Below are 14807 nucleotides of genomic sequence, written 5' to 3'. Positions count from 1 at the left end.
TTACCCTGGACTGGAAGTAGATAGTACTGAAGGGAATCTTCACAGAGCCCAGCCAGTGTTTCTCTAGCCGTGTGTGGACTTCTCTCCCCCTATCCTCTCCATCCTGAAAATAGAAGAAAGATTTAAACTGACAAAACATAATGACACAGAAAGTGTATGGATAATGTAGTTTACTGTGCTGTAATGTGTAATATGTTTTCCTGAGCCAAAGGGAATGGGAAGTCCCGTTGATTCACATTCTTTTGATGTCCTACTCACCCCTCCCAATTCATAATGGACTTCATCAAATATGTTGATGAAGACCTCGTCTTTCACTGACTGCAGGCTAGCAGTGCTGTAGTCTCCATTTGGGGCACTGTGGCAAGAACAAAAAAACATGCTTGATAAATCTTTAAACAAACATTCATAGATAATACCATACATGTGATCATGAAATTGACCATGTGTGGTCAAAGAGATGTCCCAATTTAGACCAGTCATGGACCAGTCACACACTCACCTGAAAGGCAGTTGCAGGTCCTCGTTCCAGCAGGGGTTTGGTCCGTCTGCTGTTGTGGTCTGAAGAACCGTGCGCTGGAACGATACCTCCACAAAGGGCCTGACCTGCACCTGGAAAACACAGATTCACAACACATACACAGGTAAGACAAACTAATACAGACAAATATACACATACATTAAGGGAATATTCTGCAGTTACAGCCACTGATCCAGGTGAAGAGCAGACGTGTTACCTGGTTGAGGAGCCAGTCGCTGCCCTGGATGGCACTCTGGGATGACTGGCCTGCTGTAAACGTCTCAGTGAAAGAGCGGACCGACTTAGACGCCACTGCAGGTTTGCTGGTAGAAGAGATAAACATTAGGAGTTTAAAATAGTCCAGGAATGTTGTAGACATAATACTCTCCAGTATGACCTTGTTGCTGCAGTAAATAAAAGCTTTCTTATTCTTTTATGTCTGGAGATGTTGTGGAAGGTTTACGGATGTCTGTAGATGTAATATACCCAGTATGTGACTAGAAGTTCTGAGGTCGTACCTGGCTTGGGGCTTGCGGATGGGGATGTCGTAGGCCCGGATAATGTTGAGAAGTAATCTAATGTCCCCGTCAGACAGATTCTGAGCTGTCACTTTCTTCCTCTCTTTCCTCTGAGGCTTCAGGGGCCGCTTAGGTTCAGCCAGCTTGAATAGATTCAGGCCAAGTATCCTGACAGTCAAAACAACAGCTTTCATTCCAGAGAAAGAGTATATTCTCCTTCACTTTACAGGGTGAACACAGACCATACTACCACATACTCTATCTTCCAACTGTTTACTTACTGTGAGGGGATGATTGACACAAATACAAATAGAACACCAATGCTATACTCAGAAAAAAAGGTGCTATCTAGAACCTAAAAGGGTTTGTCAGCTGTCCTCATAGTAGAACCCTTCTTGATTCTTTCTAGAATCTTTTTGGGTTCCATGTAGGCCTCTTTCTACAGAGGGTTCTACAGGGAACCAAAAAGGTTTCTCCTTGGAGCCAAAAATGGTTCTCCTTGGAGCCAAAAAGGTTCTCCTATGAACTAAAAAGGGTTCTCCTAAGAATTAAAAAGGGTTCTCCTATGAACCAAAAAGGTGTTCTCCTGTGGAGACAGCCAAATAACCCTTTTGAAACCCTTTTTTTCTAACAGTGTACGGTATAATGATAAATAAACTAAAAGTAAACAAACTATCAGCCACAGACAGGTTGGGGAAAAGAGGAGAAAAGGCCTATGAACATACCCAGGGCCTGCACCACTAAATATGTAAATGCAAAGCATAACAGAGAAATGGGACACAGAAAAAAAGATGTTCAAATAATGAAAAGTAATATGACATAGAAAATAACAATAATGATGATAATAAAATGTATGTGTTGATACTATTTGCTAAGTGTCACATCCAGATGTGGTGTAAAAAGAGAAGAATGTGCTTTCAGATTCTCCGAAAGAAAACATCTCTTCAGCCAGGGAAATTTAAGTGTTTGAGATCAAATATTCCAGAGACCCACCGGCCAAAGAGAAACTCATTCCACTGGCCTGTGATCTATTCTGTGATCTACTTAGACCCTGTCAGCTTTTATGACAGATTTACAACAGATTATAACCCATCTTGCAATCCCCGTTAACCTAAACACAAACATTTGAGCAAAACAATTTGAACAATCCAATACAAAAGACAAAAGTCAAGTACTGGAGCAAATGCCAGTTCGTCACACACACAAAGCAAAAGCATGTGGTGCTACCTACCTAAATCCAATGATGAGACAAACAAGCACAATGACTATATTCTATCGAGTATATAAGAATATTAGCACAACAATTCTGCCTTGATATGATTTCACAAGTATGAAAATGCACAAATGTATTCACCCAATACTAGGAACTTCCTCTTCTTGGACCAGGTCAGACAGGAGGAAATGATGCTTGGCGATGAGGAAGCGGTTGATGACTGATTCTCTAATCTGATAGACAGAGAGAGTCAAATAAATCAATACGATTAATATGAGCAGATCCACACAGACTAGACTCCAGATTCAAAGCTAACTGCCCGACACATCTACTCACCTTCTGCAGGTATTTGGCCACCAGGGCTCTGTGTGCATCTAGGTGATCCTTAGTGTCAACGATTTCTCCTTCTCTCAATCTCCTCTCATATTCCTGAAAAGGACAAAAATCATAAAGTTGAACATGTTTTCGGGCTTATTAAACCTTATTAGTAATCTTATAAAGTATACAGTGCCTTACCTGGAACACCTTATCAGTGACCTCCCGTTCCAGGGCAGGGACACACTTATAGTTACGGAACTCAGCCACCTCCTGGTTTCTGAGCCGGAGCAGACGGAACCTGCGAGACCGCTCAATTTCCTCCTCAGACAGGAAGTTGAACTCCTCCTGCAGCTGCTCCAGTCTGAAGTAATCTGGAGCTGTCACCTCCCCACTACTGGCCACCTTATTGAGAGAGAGAGCAAATTATTATGATATAGAGAGAGAGAGGTCATGCAAACAGTCAAATATATGGGACTGTATAGACAGTTAAATACAGTCTCCTGCTCTCTGGGGCAGCTGGGTAATATGGACCTGTGATCTCTTAGTAATGTGTAGTGTCTAGTCACCCACCTTTAGGAGTTGCATGATGGTTGCGTTGTTTGGGTCATTGGGATCCAGTCTAGATTCAGTGGCCCACTCCCCAAGCTTCTTCATATCATTAAGGCTAGATGCCCCAATGCAGGCAATGGCATCCAACTGTTTCAGTCCACTGCACAGACAAAGAGAGAGGGGGAGAAATACATGTACTTATTTATGAATGTAGCCAGTAACATAAAATAGGTCTGCAGTATTTCACCTTACTAGGTATAGTGTTTCTACTGTACGTAACTTGGATGGGATTGGTTTACTGTACCTGTGCATGGCCTTGGATTGAGTGGTGGGCGGGGCCAGGGGTACATCATCCTCCCCTATAGCCCAGGACACACAGCAGGACAGCTTCCCAGAGGTCAACAGGGTCTGACGGTTACTACCGTCTGCCTCAAAGGAGAAGGGCACGTCTGACAGGGCAAATTGACAGCAGAGACCAAAGAGAGAGAGAGAGAGAGAGAGAAGGGTGTAAGAGAGATGTCCAAGTATAAATATGCACAGTGCGTCTATGGGTGTGTACCACTGCCGACGGCTTCGTGGTCAAACATGACCCTCAGGTTGCTGCTGAACTCCAGCTCCTCAGAGGGGGCACTACCCGTCAGGACTGATGATTCTGGGACTGGCACAAACACCTCTGCCAACAGGGAGGTGGATGAGCCCAACACTTCAAACACCTACACACCCACAGAATAACAAGAATAACAGGAGGTTTAAATGTGTCAAAGAAAGAAATTCATTAGAGATAACATGGAGATAAATTACAATAATATCATCTAAAAAATCATTGATTTAGTTCAATCATTTAGTTAAAAAAATCATTAGCTGAAATCCAACATAACTTCACCTGCAACTTGATACTTTCTGGCCAGTTGACTATCTTCAGGTTGAATATCTGACCAAAATGGACTCTGAAATCAGAATTTAGGGAGCGATTGTCTGTTCTGGAGACTTCTTTGTTGTTATATAAAACCTTAGTGAAGAGAGAGCGCTTTGCAACATCTTCTCTTCTAGCAAACTCGCCCCTGTGGGGAAGAACAGACACAGTCATGCAAGTGAAATATGGATATCCTGTTCTGTGGACTTTTGGAACACCTCTAGTTGGACCCCTCTAGTTCTTAAAGGCACATTTCACCATCAAAATTTTTTCAGTGGTTTTCAGACCTCAAAATTAGACAAACGTCAAGAAGAAATCATGTCCCTTAGAGGTCTGAAAATGTCTGACAGAAAGTGTATATCATTTTAACTGTGTTCCTGTTCATACCTGGGACACTGTTCATTAGGAGTGATGGGTCCAGATGCAGTGAGTTCAGGCATCAGGATGGGTTCCCCTGGTTTCCTCCTGATTCTGGAGGCCTTCTCTCTGACCTGCTCCTCAACACCCTCCATGTCTGGTTCCTCAGGAGGGTCTGGCTTTGAGGGTCCCAGCTCCGTGTCACCCTCTGACTGGTCATCATCATTGTCTTCATCATCATCATCATCCTGAGACTGGGCTTTCTTTTTTTTCTTCTTCTCTTTGGCTTTCTGAGCATGAGAAAATGTATGCGATAAAAAATATATATTAATAAACCAGGATTCTCAAGGCCCCCATGCTTAATCTTAGGGGTGAAACATACCCGTTTCCTCCTCCAGGCCTTCCACTCCTCCTGCTGTCTCTTGTACTCAGTGACCTTTTTCTGGTAGTCTTCCTCCATCTCCCCCTGCAGCTCATCCACTTCAGCCTGGATCTCAGCCTCATGGTCCCGCTCATCTGAAGCCCGCACCCCCTCCTCTCTGGAGCAGAGGGGGACACACATCAGTTATCAACACCAAGCACATGATTATCCACAACAATCAACATATAAACAAGGTCACCAGCAGCACACTACTACACATAGTGCCGGGGCCATCTACATTGTGACAGTACCCCCTGAACTTTGGACAATGTTTTTCCATCTTAATAGAGTAACACAGAGTCCTAAATGATGGGGTGTTACATTACCTCCTGAGGTAAAGCTTGTATGGTGTGTTGGTGAACCTCTGGAAGTCCCTCAGGGCTTTGATCTCCTTCCAGACCTTGATGATGCTCTTCAGCAGGGTTCTGTCCTTCTCCTGCTCAGTGTCCCGCAGCCTGCGAGTGTTCTTCACCTCCTGCTTATACTCAGATATCCTCTGCTGCATGACAGGAGTTAGGCCCTGCCTACCGTGGATCTCCAGCATGTTCCGAACAGCGTTCCTCAACCCATTCAGCTACAGTAGACATAAACCAGTATTAGACCACCAATTCTTTGACTTTTACTCGAAGACACTTACTGAATAAACAAATCACACTAGAAATCTCTAGATCTAGAGAAGGAGAGGAGTCGGTTGAGGGTAAGTCAGAGTTAGTGCCACTGCTGAATAGCCTTTGTGCCAAATAGAATTAGAATATAAGTCATTATATTTTCTGTGCTTTACCTTGGTAGTGAGGTGTTCCGTGATGTTCTTGTGCTGCCTGCTGAGGTGCTGGTCATAGAGCTGGGCCAGGCGTGCTCCTAGGACGTGCTCCCGGCTGAAGAGGGGGTGATGGGAGAAGATGAGCCCTGAGACGTCCACATCCAGCTGGTAATCCCCGTTCGTGCCCCCTCCTCCTGCGATGTACTGACTGGCATGCTTTGACTTCAGCGCCTGTACCACAAAGGAACAGAGGTAATCAAACACTGGAACTCTCGAGTGTATCATACTACAGATGTAATCATATCCGCATATGTGTGTGGAGAGAAACAGACAGAGAGAGAACGACATCATGTAATAATAAGGAATTGTAGTAATAACTACATGACGATCCTAAATGGTGTTGTATTGTAACTCTTAACCTCCTGCTATAATACAGTCGTTGATGTCCTGGTGAACTCCTCTGACAGCTGGAGCTACTTCCAAACGTCACACTCATCAAGAACAATATTATTGCCAATTCATGTTGCCAAGCAGCAGGATATAAAAATAAATAAAGAGAGCGTTGCATACTCTATATACGAGCTCCCAATAATTTATTGGGAAAGCAGCAGTTTCCCAGTTCAGTGACACTGGGATTGAATATTCTGCAAGGTTGTTTGTGTGGAGAGCAATGAGCTTTGATGTTTATTAATGGACAGTAAGATAAGGATATGGCAGACAAGTGATTATTTTCCAGTGCAGAAACATGTCAGGTGGTAAAGGACTAGTTTGAGTACTATAGATAAGGATTACATGAGGTGAGCACAGTGGAGGTGTGTCTTTGTTATACAAATATAATTAATTATATTGTCCATTTTAATTTACCTTCCTATAGATAGTCTGCAGAGCCGGGTCCAAGTCTTCCTCCATGTGGAACAGAGGGGGTCTGGTGGACGACTCTTTAATGGGGTCAGGCAGAGCTATGATCCTGCCGTCATCCCCAAACCACTTCCTCCCCTGAGCAGATGAACAGTCTCTAAATCAGAATTGATGCTGACACCGCCCACTTGGAGGTACGTTTGTTATCAGAACACTAAAGCTCACATCATGTTCTAGTGGTACAGTGACACCTTTACCTGCTGTTGTTTCAAGACACGGTTCTCTAAGATGTTCTGATTGGTCAGGGATATGGGAGGCCTCTCCCCCACGTATAGCCCCTCCTCCTCCAGATAACGTGGCTGCATGTTCTCTGGTACTTTACTGGAGGCTGGCACTGAAGCATAAATAGACAGAGCATCAACATATATAGAGTACATAGACATTCACAGAGACCATCTTATAACACAATGATATATGCAGTGCGCACATAATGAGGAATGTGAGTTGAGATGGGCTGTATTAGTTAGGGTTTGGTGCCGGTTCTTCAGTGTGGGTATGTTCTCCTGGGAATGGCTGTTGGTGCAACTATCTCATACCGAGGACACTCCAGAGTTCCTGTTCAGACTTCAGGGGGCTCTGCCCTTAAATAGCGAGCCTGGCTGACTGTCCTCCACAACGGGGTCCTTAACCTGCTGTCCTAGCTGTAGGAAAGATTTTGTCTGGCCTCAGATTGATGTGGTTGCCTGTCTTCAGACTACCGGTCTGGCTGCATTACAGGTGTTGTTGGGGTAGGGTGGATACCTGCTCTGAGACTACAGGTCTAGTGGTGTTATAGTTCTGACTGCACAAAATAACAGGTGTGCTTTTATTTGGGTGGGTACCTGTCAAAAAGCTTGGGGTAAAGAGGAAGTCATTCTCGCTCTGAAGACGCCTCTGGTAGCCCATGTACTCTGCTCTCTTCACCACCAGGAAGTCATGTGCTGATTGGTCGATAATGAACAGATCCTCCTCTTCATCTTTCACTAGAGGAGCATCCTCATCCTGGGGTGGGAGGGGTCACAGAGGACAAGATGCATCAACACTACAGCCATACTGACGTCCTCACCAACAAAACATACCTCCATACTGACGTCCTCACCAACAAAACATACCTCCATACGGACGTCCTCACCAACAAAACATACCTCCATACTGACGTCCTCACCAACAAACATACCTCCATACGGACGTCCTCACCAACAAAACATACCTCCATACTGACGTCCTCACCAACAAACATACCTCCATACTGACGTCCTCACCAACAAACATACCTCCATACGGCCGTCCTCACCAACAAAACATACCTCCATACTGACGTCCTCACCAATAAAACATACCTCCATACTGACGTCCTCACCAACAAAACATACCTCCATACTGCCGTCCTCACCAGCAAAACATACCGCCGTCCTCACCAACAAAACATACCGCCGTCCTCACCAGCAAAACATACCGCCGTCCTCACCAGCAAAACATACCGCCGTCCTCACCAGCAAAACATACCGCCGTCCTCACCAGCAAAACATACCGCCGTCCTCACCAGCAAAACATACCGCCGTCCTCACCAGCAAAACATACCGCCGTCCTCACCAGCAAAACAAACAGCCGTCCACACCAGCAAAACATACCTCCATACTGACGTCCTCACCAACAAACATACCTCCATACTGACGTCCTCACCAACAAACATACCTCCATACTGACGTCCTCACCAACAAAACATACCTCCATACTGAAGTCCTCATCAGCAAAACATACCTCCATACGGACGTCCTCACCAACAAAACATACCTCCATATTGACGTCCTCACCAGCAAAACATACCTCCATATTGACGTCCTAACCAACAAAACATACCTCCATACTGACGTCCTCACCGGCAAAACATACCGCCTTCCTCACCGGCAAAACATACCGCCGTCCTCACCGGCAAAACATACCGCCGTCCTCACCGGCAAAACATACCGCCGTCCTCACCGGCAAAACATACCGCCGTCCTCACCGGCAAAACATACCGCCGTCCTCACCGGCAAAACATACCGCCGTCCTCACCGGCAAAACATACCGCCGTCCTCACCGGCAAAACATACCGCCGTCCTCACCGGCAAAACATACCGCCGTCCTCACCGGCAAAACATACCGCCGTCCTCACCGGCAAAACATACCGCCGTCCTCACCGGCAAAACATACTGCCAAATAAACTTCAGTTAGTGCTAAATACGGCTGCTAGAATCCTGACTAGAACCAAAAAATTTGATCATATTACTCCAGTGCTAGCCTCTCTACACTGGCTTCCTGTCAAAGCAAGGGCTGATTTCAAGGTTTTACTGCTAACCTACAAAGCATTACATGGGCTTGCTCCTATCTATCTCTCTGATTTGGTCCTGCCGTACATACCTACACGTACGCTACGGTCACAAGACGCAGGCCTCCTAATTGTCCCTAGAATTTTTAAGCAAACAGCTGGAGGCAGGGCTTTCTCCTATAGAGCTCCATTTTTATGGAACGGTCTGCCTACCCATGTCAGAGACGCAAACTCGGTCTCAACCTTTAAGTCTCTACTGAAGACTCATCTCTTCAGTGGGTCATATGATTGAGTGTAGCCTGGCCCAGGAGTGGGAGGGTGAACGGAAAGGCTCTGGAGCAACGAACCACCCTTGCTGTCTCTGCCTGGCCGGTTCCCCTCTTTCCACTGGGATTCTCTGCCTCTAACCCTATTACAGGGGCTGAGTCACTGGCTTTACTGGGGCTCTCTCATGCCGTCCCTGGAGGAGGTGCGTCACTGATGTGGTCATCCTGTCTGGGTTGGCGCCCCCCCCCCCCCACCTCCCTTAAGTTGTGCCGTGGCGGAGGTCTTTGTGGGCTATACTCAGCCTTGTCTCAGGATGGTAAGTTGGTGGTTGAAGATATCCCTCTAGTGGTGTGGGGGCTGTGCTTTGGCAAAGTGGGTGGGGTTATATCCTTCCTGTTTGGCCCTGTCCGGGGGTGTCCTCGGAGTGGGCCACAGTGTCTCCTGACCCCTCCTGTCTCAGCCTCCAGTATTTATGCTGCAGTAGTTTGTGTCGGGGGGCTAGGGTCAGTTTGTTATATCTGGAGTACTTCTCCTGTCCTATTCGGTGTCCTGTGTGAATCTAAGTGTGCGTTCTCTAATTCTCTCCTTCTCTCTTTCTCTCTCTCGGAGGACCTGAGCCCTAGGACCATGCCCCAGGACTACCTGACATGATGACTCCTTGCTGTCCCCAGTCCACCTGGCTGTGCTGCTGCTCCAGTTTAAACTGTTCTGCCTTATTATTATTCGACCATGCTGATCATTTATGAACATTTGAACATCTTGGCCATGTTCTGTTATAATCTCCACCCGGCACAGCCAGAAGAGGACTGGCCATCCCACATATGCTCTCTCTAATTCTCTCTTTCTTTCTCTCTCTCGGAGGACCTGAGCCCTAGGACCATGCCCCAGGAATACCTGACATGATGACTCCTTGCTGTCCCCAGTCCACCTGACTGTGCTGCTGCTCCAGTTTCAACTATTCTGCCTTATTATTATTCGACCATGCTGGTCATTTATGAACATTTGAACATCTTGACCATGTTTTGTTATAATCTCCACCCGGCACAGCCAGAAGAGGACTGGCCACCCCACATAGCCTGGTTCCTCTCTAGGTTTCTTCCTAGGTTTTGGCCTTTCTAGGGAGTTTTTCCTAGCCACCGTGCTTCTTCACCTGCATTGCTTGCTGTTTGGGGTTTTAGGCTGGGTTTCTGTACAGCACTTTGAGATATCAGCTGATGTACGAAGGGCTATATAAAATAAATTTGATTGATTGATTGATATTGAGGGTCTTTGGGGTCTGTGTTATTAAAGAATAACATCAACTGTTAAAGCTATTAACATGATTCATGACTAATTGATTAATGATGATGTTTTTGGAAATACTGTATGTTGTTCAAGGACACAAACTGATGTAATTCACAGAGAGGGGTGATGTGCCTATGCTGTGTGTTAAATCAGTGGTTCCCAAACTTTTTAATAGTCCTGTACCCCTTCAAACATTCAACCTCCAGCTGCGTATCCCCTCTAGCACCAGGGTCAGCACACTATCAAATTTTGTTTTTTGCCATCATTGCAAGCCAGCCACATGATACATTTATTAAACATAAGAATGAGTGTGAGTTGTCGTCACAACCCGGCTCGTAGGAAGTGACAAAGAGCTCTAATAATGTAGGACCAGGGCACAAATAATAATATAATAATAATCAATACTTTTGCTCTTTATTTGGCCATCTTACATATAAAACCTTATTTGTTCATCAAAAATGTGGAATAACTCACCACAGGTTAATGAGAAGGGTGTGCTTGAAAGGACGCACATAACTCTGCAATGTTGGGTTGTATTGGAGAGTCTCAGTCTTAAATATTTTTCCACACAGTCTGTACCTATTAGGGTTGCAAATGGTTGGAAACTTTCTGGAAATTTCCCAAGTTAAGCTGGGAATTTTGCTTAAACTCATCAAAAAAGTTAGCTTATAACAGTGAACCTTTTTTGTGGGATACACATAAGGCAATTCTAGGTCTTGTGGCATATTTTGGTTAAACTGTCCCCAATTCAATGGAATTGCACATGTAAAGCTGATTCTCAAGATCTTGCACACTAATGAGATGCTATTGAGCCCACACTATTACACTGTCTGGGCCAAGGACTACATGCCTTCTGGTAAGTTTTGATTACAATACTGGGTGGGGTGAATATATTTTATACGACATACATGATTTTTTGTTAACTAGTAAATAGTAGCCTACAGCAAAGTGTGTTTAAATCATTTCTAACAATTCCTGCTAGTTAGTTTTTGCTACCATGTGGGTTTTAGCTTGCTTGAGCCTGCTAACTGAGGAGTTTCAATTGACCTGTTTCCATACATGTTTCATTTTAAAACATTTATCTTACAAAATGAGTTGTTTAATCTAACTGCCTAACTATTTACCTGTACATGGAATTGTATTTGTTCTAATCTTTACAGGAAAATGCCACAGGCACTATCTGTTGTGTGGAGAAATTTCACTGCAGCTAATGTAAATCAAATCCAATTTTATTTGTAGAAGGAAAAGCTGTGTACATTTGCAAATACTGTGCCAAATCATATGTGAAGAATGCATCAAAGATGCAGAATCATCTGGACAAGTGCATAAAGTTCCCTCAGTGCTCACAACAAGCAACCTGTGACAAAAGTCCCTCATTTTCACTTCTATTCAAGGTGAAAATGATGAATCAGACACCTTATCGATAGCAACAGCTCACGGTCCTCCTGGAATCAGAAGTTATTTTGACTCAATAGAGGAACGTAGTCAGAGAAATGCTGATGAATGTCTTGCTCGAGCTGTGTATGCAACTGGTTAACCTCTGATGCTCACAGGCAATGTGTATTGGAATAGATTTCTGAATGTTCTTCGCCCAGCATACACCCCTCCAACCAGACATGCTTTATCTACTCATTTGTTGGATGCAGAGTTCAACAGAGTTCAAGTGAAGGCAGACTGTATTGCAATGATCTCTGATGGGTGGTCGAATGTTTGTGGGCAAGCAATAATTAACCAAGCAATCATCTCCACCCCTCAACCAGTGTTCTACAAGAGCACAGACACAAGGGACAGCAGACACACCGGTCTCTACATTGCAGATGAGCTGAAGGCAGTCATCAATGACCTTGGACCACAGAAGGTATTTGCACTGGTGACAGACAATGCTGCGAACATGAAGGCTGCTTGGTCTAAAGTGGAGGAGTCCTACCCTTACGTCCCACCTTTTGGCTGTGCTACTCATGCATTGAATCTGCTCCTCAAGGACATAATGGCACTGAAAACAATGGATACACTCTACAAGAGAGCCAAGGAAATGGTTAGGCATGTGAAGGGTCATCAAGTTATAGCAGCAATCTACCTCACCAAGCAAAATGAGAAGAATAAGAGCACCACATTGAAGCTGCCCAGCAACACCTGTTAGGGTGGTGCCGTCATCATGTTTGACAGTCTCCTGGAGGGGAAGGAGTCACCAAGAAATGGCCATTTCACAGATTTCCGATATGGACAGCGCCATCAAGAGGATCCTCCTGGATTATGTATTTTGGGAGAGAGTGGTAAGCAGCCTGAAACTCCAGAAACCCATAGCAGTACCCATTGAACAGATTGAGGGAGACAATACCATCTTGTCCGATGTTCAGACTGCTTGCAGATGTAAGACAATAAATCCTTACTGCCCTACCCACTTCACTGTGGTTCCAAGCAGATCTGAAATACATCAAAAAGCGTGAAGACTTCTGCCTGAAGCCCATACATACCGCAGCGTACATGTTGGACCCCAAGTATGCTGGCAAGAGCATCCTGTCTGGTTCAGAGATCAACAAGGCCTATGGTTTCATAACTATCGTGTCTCGCCACCTCGGCAGTCTGGCGAGGTACACTTCCAAGTAAGGGCTTTGGGATGGAGATGCAATATGGCAGTCGTGCCAACATATCTCATCAGCCACCTGATGGAAGGGACTTTGTGGATCTGAGGGTCTTTCCCCTGTTGCTTCCATCATCCTCCAAATCCCACCAACATCAGCTGCCTCAGAGTGCAACTGGTCCTTGTTTGGGAACACACACACCAAAGCACGCAACAGGCTGACCAATACAAGGGTTGAAACATTGGTGGCCATCCAGGCAAATTTGAGGCTTTTTGAGCCTGACAACAAACTATCCTCAACAGGGTTGGAAAATGACAGTGAAGATGAGGCCTCAGAGTCTGATGTTCAAGAGGTGGACATTGAGGAGGTCCAGGGAGAAGACATGGAAGCCTGAGAGGAAGACAACCAAAGCTTTAGTTTCTAGACTATCATTTTACAGAAGTATGTTGAAAATGTTTTTGGGAGATGCATTGGATCATTGAATATTCCCTATATTTTGTTGTTCAGTGAAATCATCCCATGTGAAGAGTCAACCCATTTAATTAAAGTTCAATTCGTTTTATTTCTATTGGAAGGATTTAATAATTTGCAATTATGTCTACTTAGAAACAAACATTTTATCTTATCATGTCTCCATATGATATGGTAAATATATCCAATGCAAAAAACATATACATTTAAATGGTATTCATTTGCATAGATTTCCGTTAATACCCATTTATTCCCGTTAATTCCCATATATTCCCGTTAATTCCCACCTCTGAATATTCCCCAAAATGTGCAACCCTAGTGCCTGTATTTAGTTTTCATGCTAGTGAGGGCTGAGAATCCACTCTCACATAGGTACGTGGTTGCAAAGGACATCAGTGTCTTAACAGCGCAGGATACTCTGAGCGCAACCCAATCCAGAAATCTGGCAGTGGCTTCTGATTACATTCAATTTTCACAGAACCGCTTGTTGCAATTTCGATGAGGCTCTCTTGTTCAGATATCGGTAAGTGGACTGGAGTCAGGGCATGAATATGGGGGTGTCACAGGGTTCAATTCTCGGGCAGACTCTCTTCTCTGTATACATCAATGATGTCGCTTTTGCTGCTGGTGGTTTTCTGATCCACCTCTACGCAGACGACACCATTCTGTATACTTCTGGCCCCTCTTTGGACACTGTGTTAACAAACCTCCAGACGAGCTTCAATGCCCATACAACTCTCCTTCAGTGGCCTCCAACTGCTCTTAAATGCAAGTAAAACTAAATGCATGCTCTTCAACCGATCACTGCCCACATCTGCCCGCCCGTCCAGCATCACTACTCTGGATGTTTCTGACTTAGAATATGTGGACAACTACAAATAACTAGGTGTCAGGTTAGACTGTAAACTCTACATCCAGACTAACATTAAACATCTACAATCCAAAATTAAATCTAGAATCGGCTTCCTATTTCGCAAACAAAGCATCCTTCACTCATGCTGCCAAACATACCCTCGTAAAACTGACCATCCTACCGATCCTCGACTTTGGCGATGTCATTTACAAAATTGCCTCCAACACTCTACTCAACAAATTGGACGCAGTCTATCACAGTGCCATCCGTTTTGTCACCAAAGCCCCATATACTACCCACCACTGCGACCCATGTGCTCTCGTTGGCTGGCCCTCGCTTCATACTCGTCGCCAAACCCACTGGCTTTAGGTCATCTACAAGTCTCTGCTAGGTAAAGCCCCGCCTTATCTCAGCTCACTGGTCACCATAGCAGCACCCACCCGTAGCACGCGCTCCAGCAGGTATATCTCACTGGTCACCCCCAAAGTCAATTCTTCCTTTGACCGCCTCTCCTTCCAGTTCTCTGCTGCCAATGACTGGAACGAACTGCAAAAATCTCTGAAGCTGGAGACTCTTACC

General features: G+C 45.0%; 1 protein-coding gene across 6 annotated transcripts in view; it reads right to left on the bottom strand.

Annotated features, from left to right (window-relative positions):
• cc2d2a (coiled-coil and C2 domain containing 2A) overlaps nucleotides 1-14807 on the bottom strand; it is a 33266-nt gene that overhangs the window by 8725 nt on the left and 9734 nt on the right. For 4 of the 6 annotated variants that reach the window (XM_021604263.3, XM_090235889.1, XM_090235892.1 and 1 more), the window contains 19 exons: nucleotides 7306-7465; nucleotides 6682-6818; nucleotides 6431-6562; nucleotides 5588-5797; nucleotides 5133-5380; nucleotides 4768-4924; nucleotides 4416-4675; nucleotides 3999-4176; nucleotides 3675-3828; nucleotides 3420-3564; nucleotides 3137-3275; nucleotides 2765-2968; nucleotides 2585-2677; nucleotides 2390-2481; nucleotides 1036-1203; nucleotides 735-840; nucleotides 500-609; nucleotides 259-355; nucleotides 5-103 (listed from right to left, as the gene is read on the bottom strand). In XM_021604263.3, coding sequence (XP_021459938.2) covers nucleotides 5-103; nucleotides 259-355; nucleotides 500-609; nucleotides 735-840; nucleotides 1036-1203; nucleotides 2390-2481; nucleotides 2585-2677; nucleotides 2765-2968; nucleotides 3137-3275; nucleotides 3420-3564; nucleotides 3675-3828; nucleotides 3999-4176; nucleotides 4416-4675; nucleotides 4768-4924; nucleotides 5133-5380; nucleotides 5588-5797; nucleotides 6431-6562; nucleotides 6682-6818; nucleotides 7306-7465 — 2889 coding nt within the window. The remainder of the gene's footprint in view (nucleotides 1-4; nucleotides 104-258; nucleotides 356-499; nucleotides 610-734; nucleotides 841-1035; nucleotides 1204-2389; nucleotides 2482-2584; nucleotides 2678-2764; nucleotides 2969-3136; nucleotides 3276-3419; nucleotides 3565-3674; nucleotides 3829-3998; nucleotides 4177-4415; nucleotides 4676-4767; nucleotides 4925-5132; nucleotides 5381-5587; nucleotides 5798-6430; nucleotides 6563-6681; nucleotides 6819-7305; nucleotides 7466-14807) is intronic. The other 2 variants (XM_090235890.1, XM_090235893.1) reach the window with 1 other exon arrangement.

Source organism: Oncorhynchus mykiss, chromosome 5 (assembly GCF_057628025.1).
Source record: "Oncorhynchus mykiss isolate SJ-2025 chromosome 5, ASM5762802v1, whole genome shotgun sequence".
NCBI classification, from domain to species: Eukaryota; Metazoa; Chordata; class Actinopteri; order Salmoniformes; family Salmonidae; genus Oncorhynchus; species Oncorhynchus mykiss.
The sequence above is the reverse complement of the archived record's forward strand: the minus strand, read 5'-3'. Positions and strand labels throughout refer to the sequence as shown.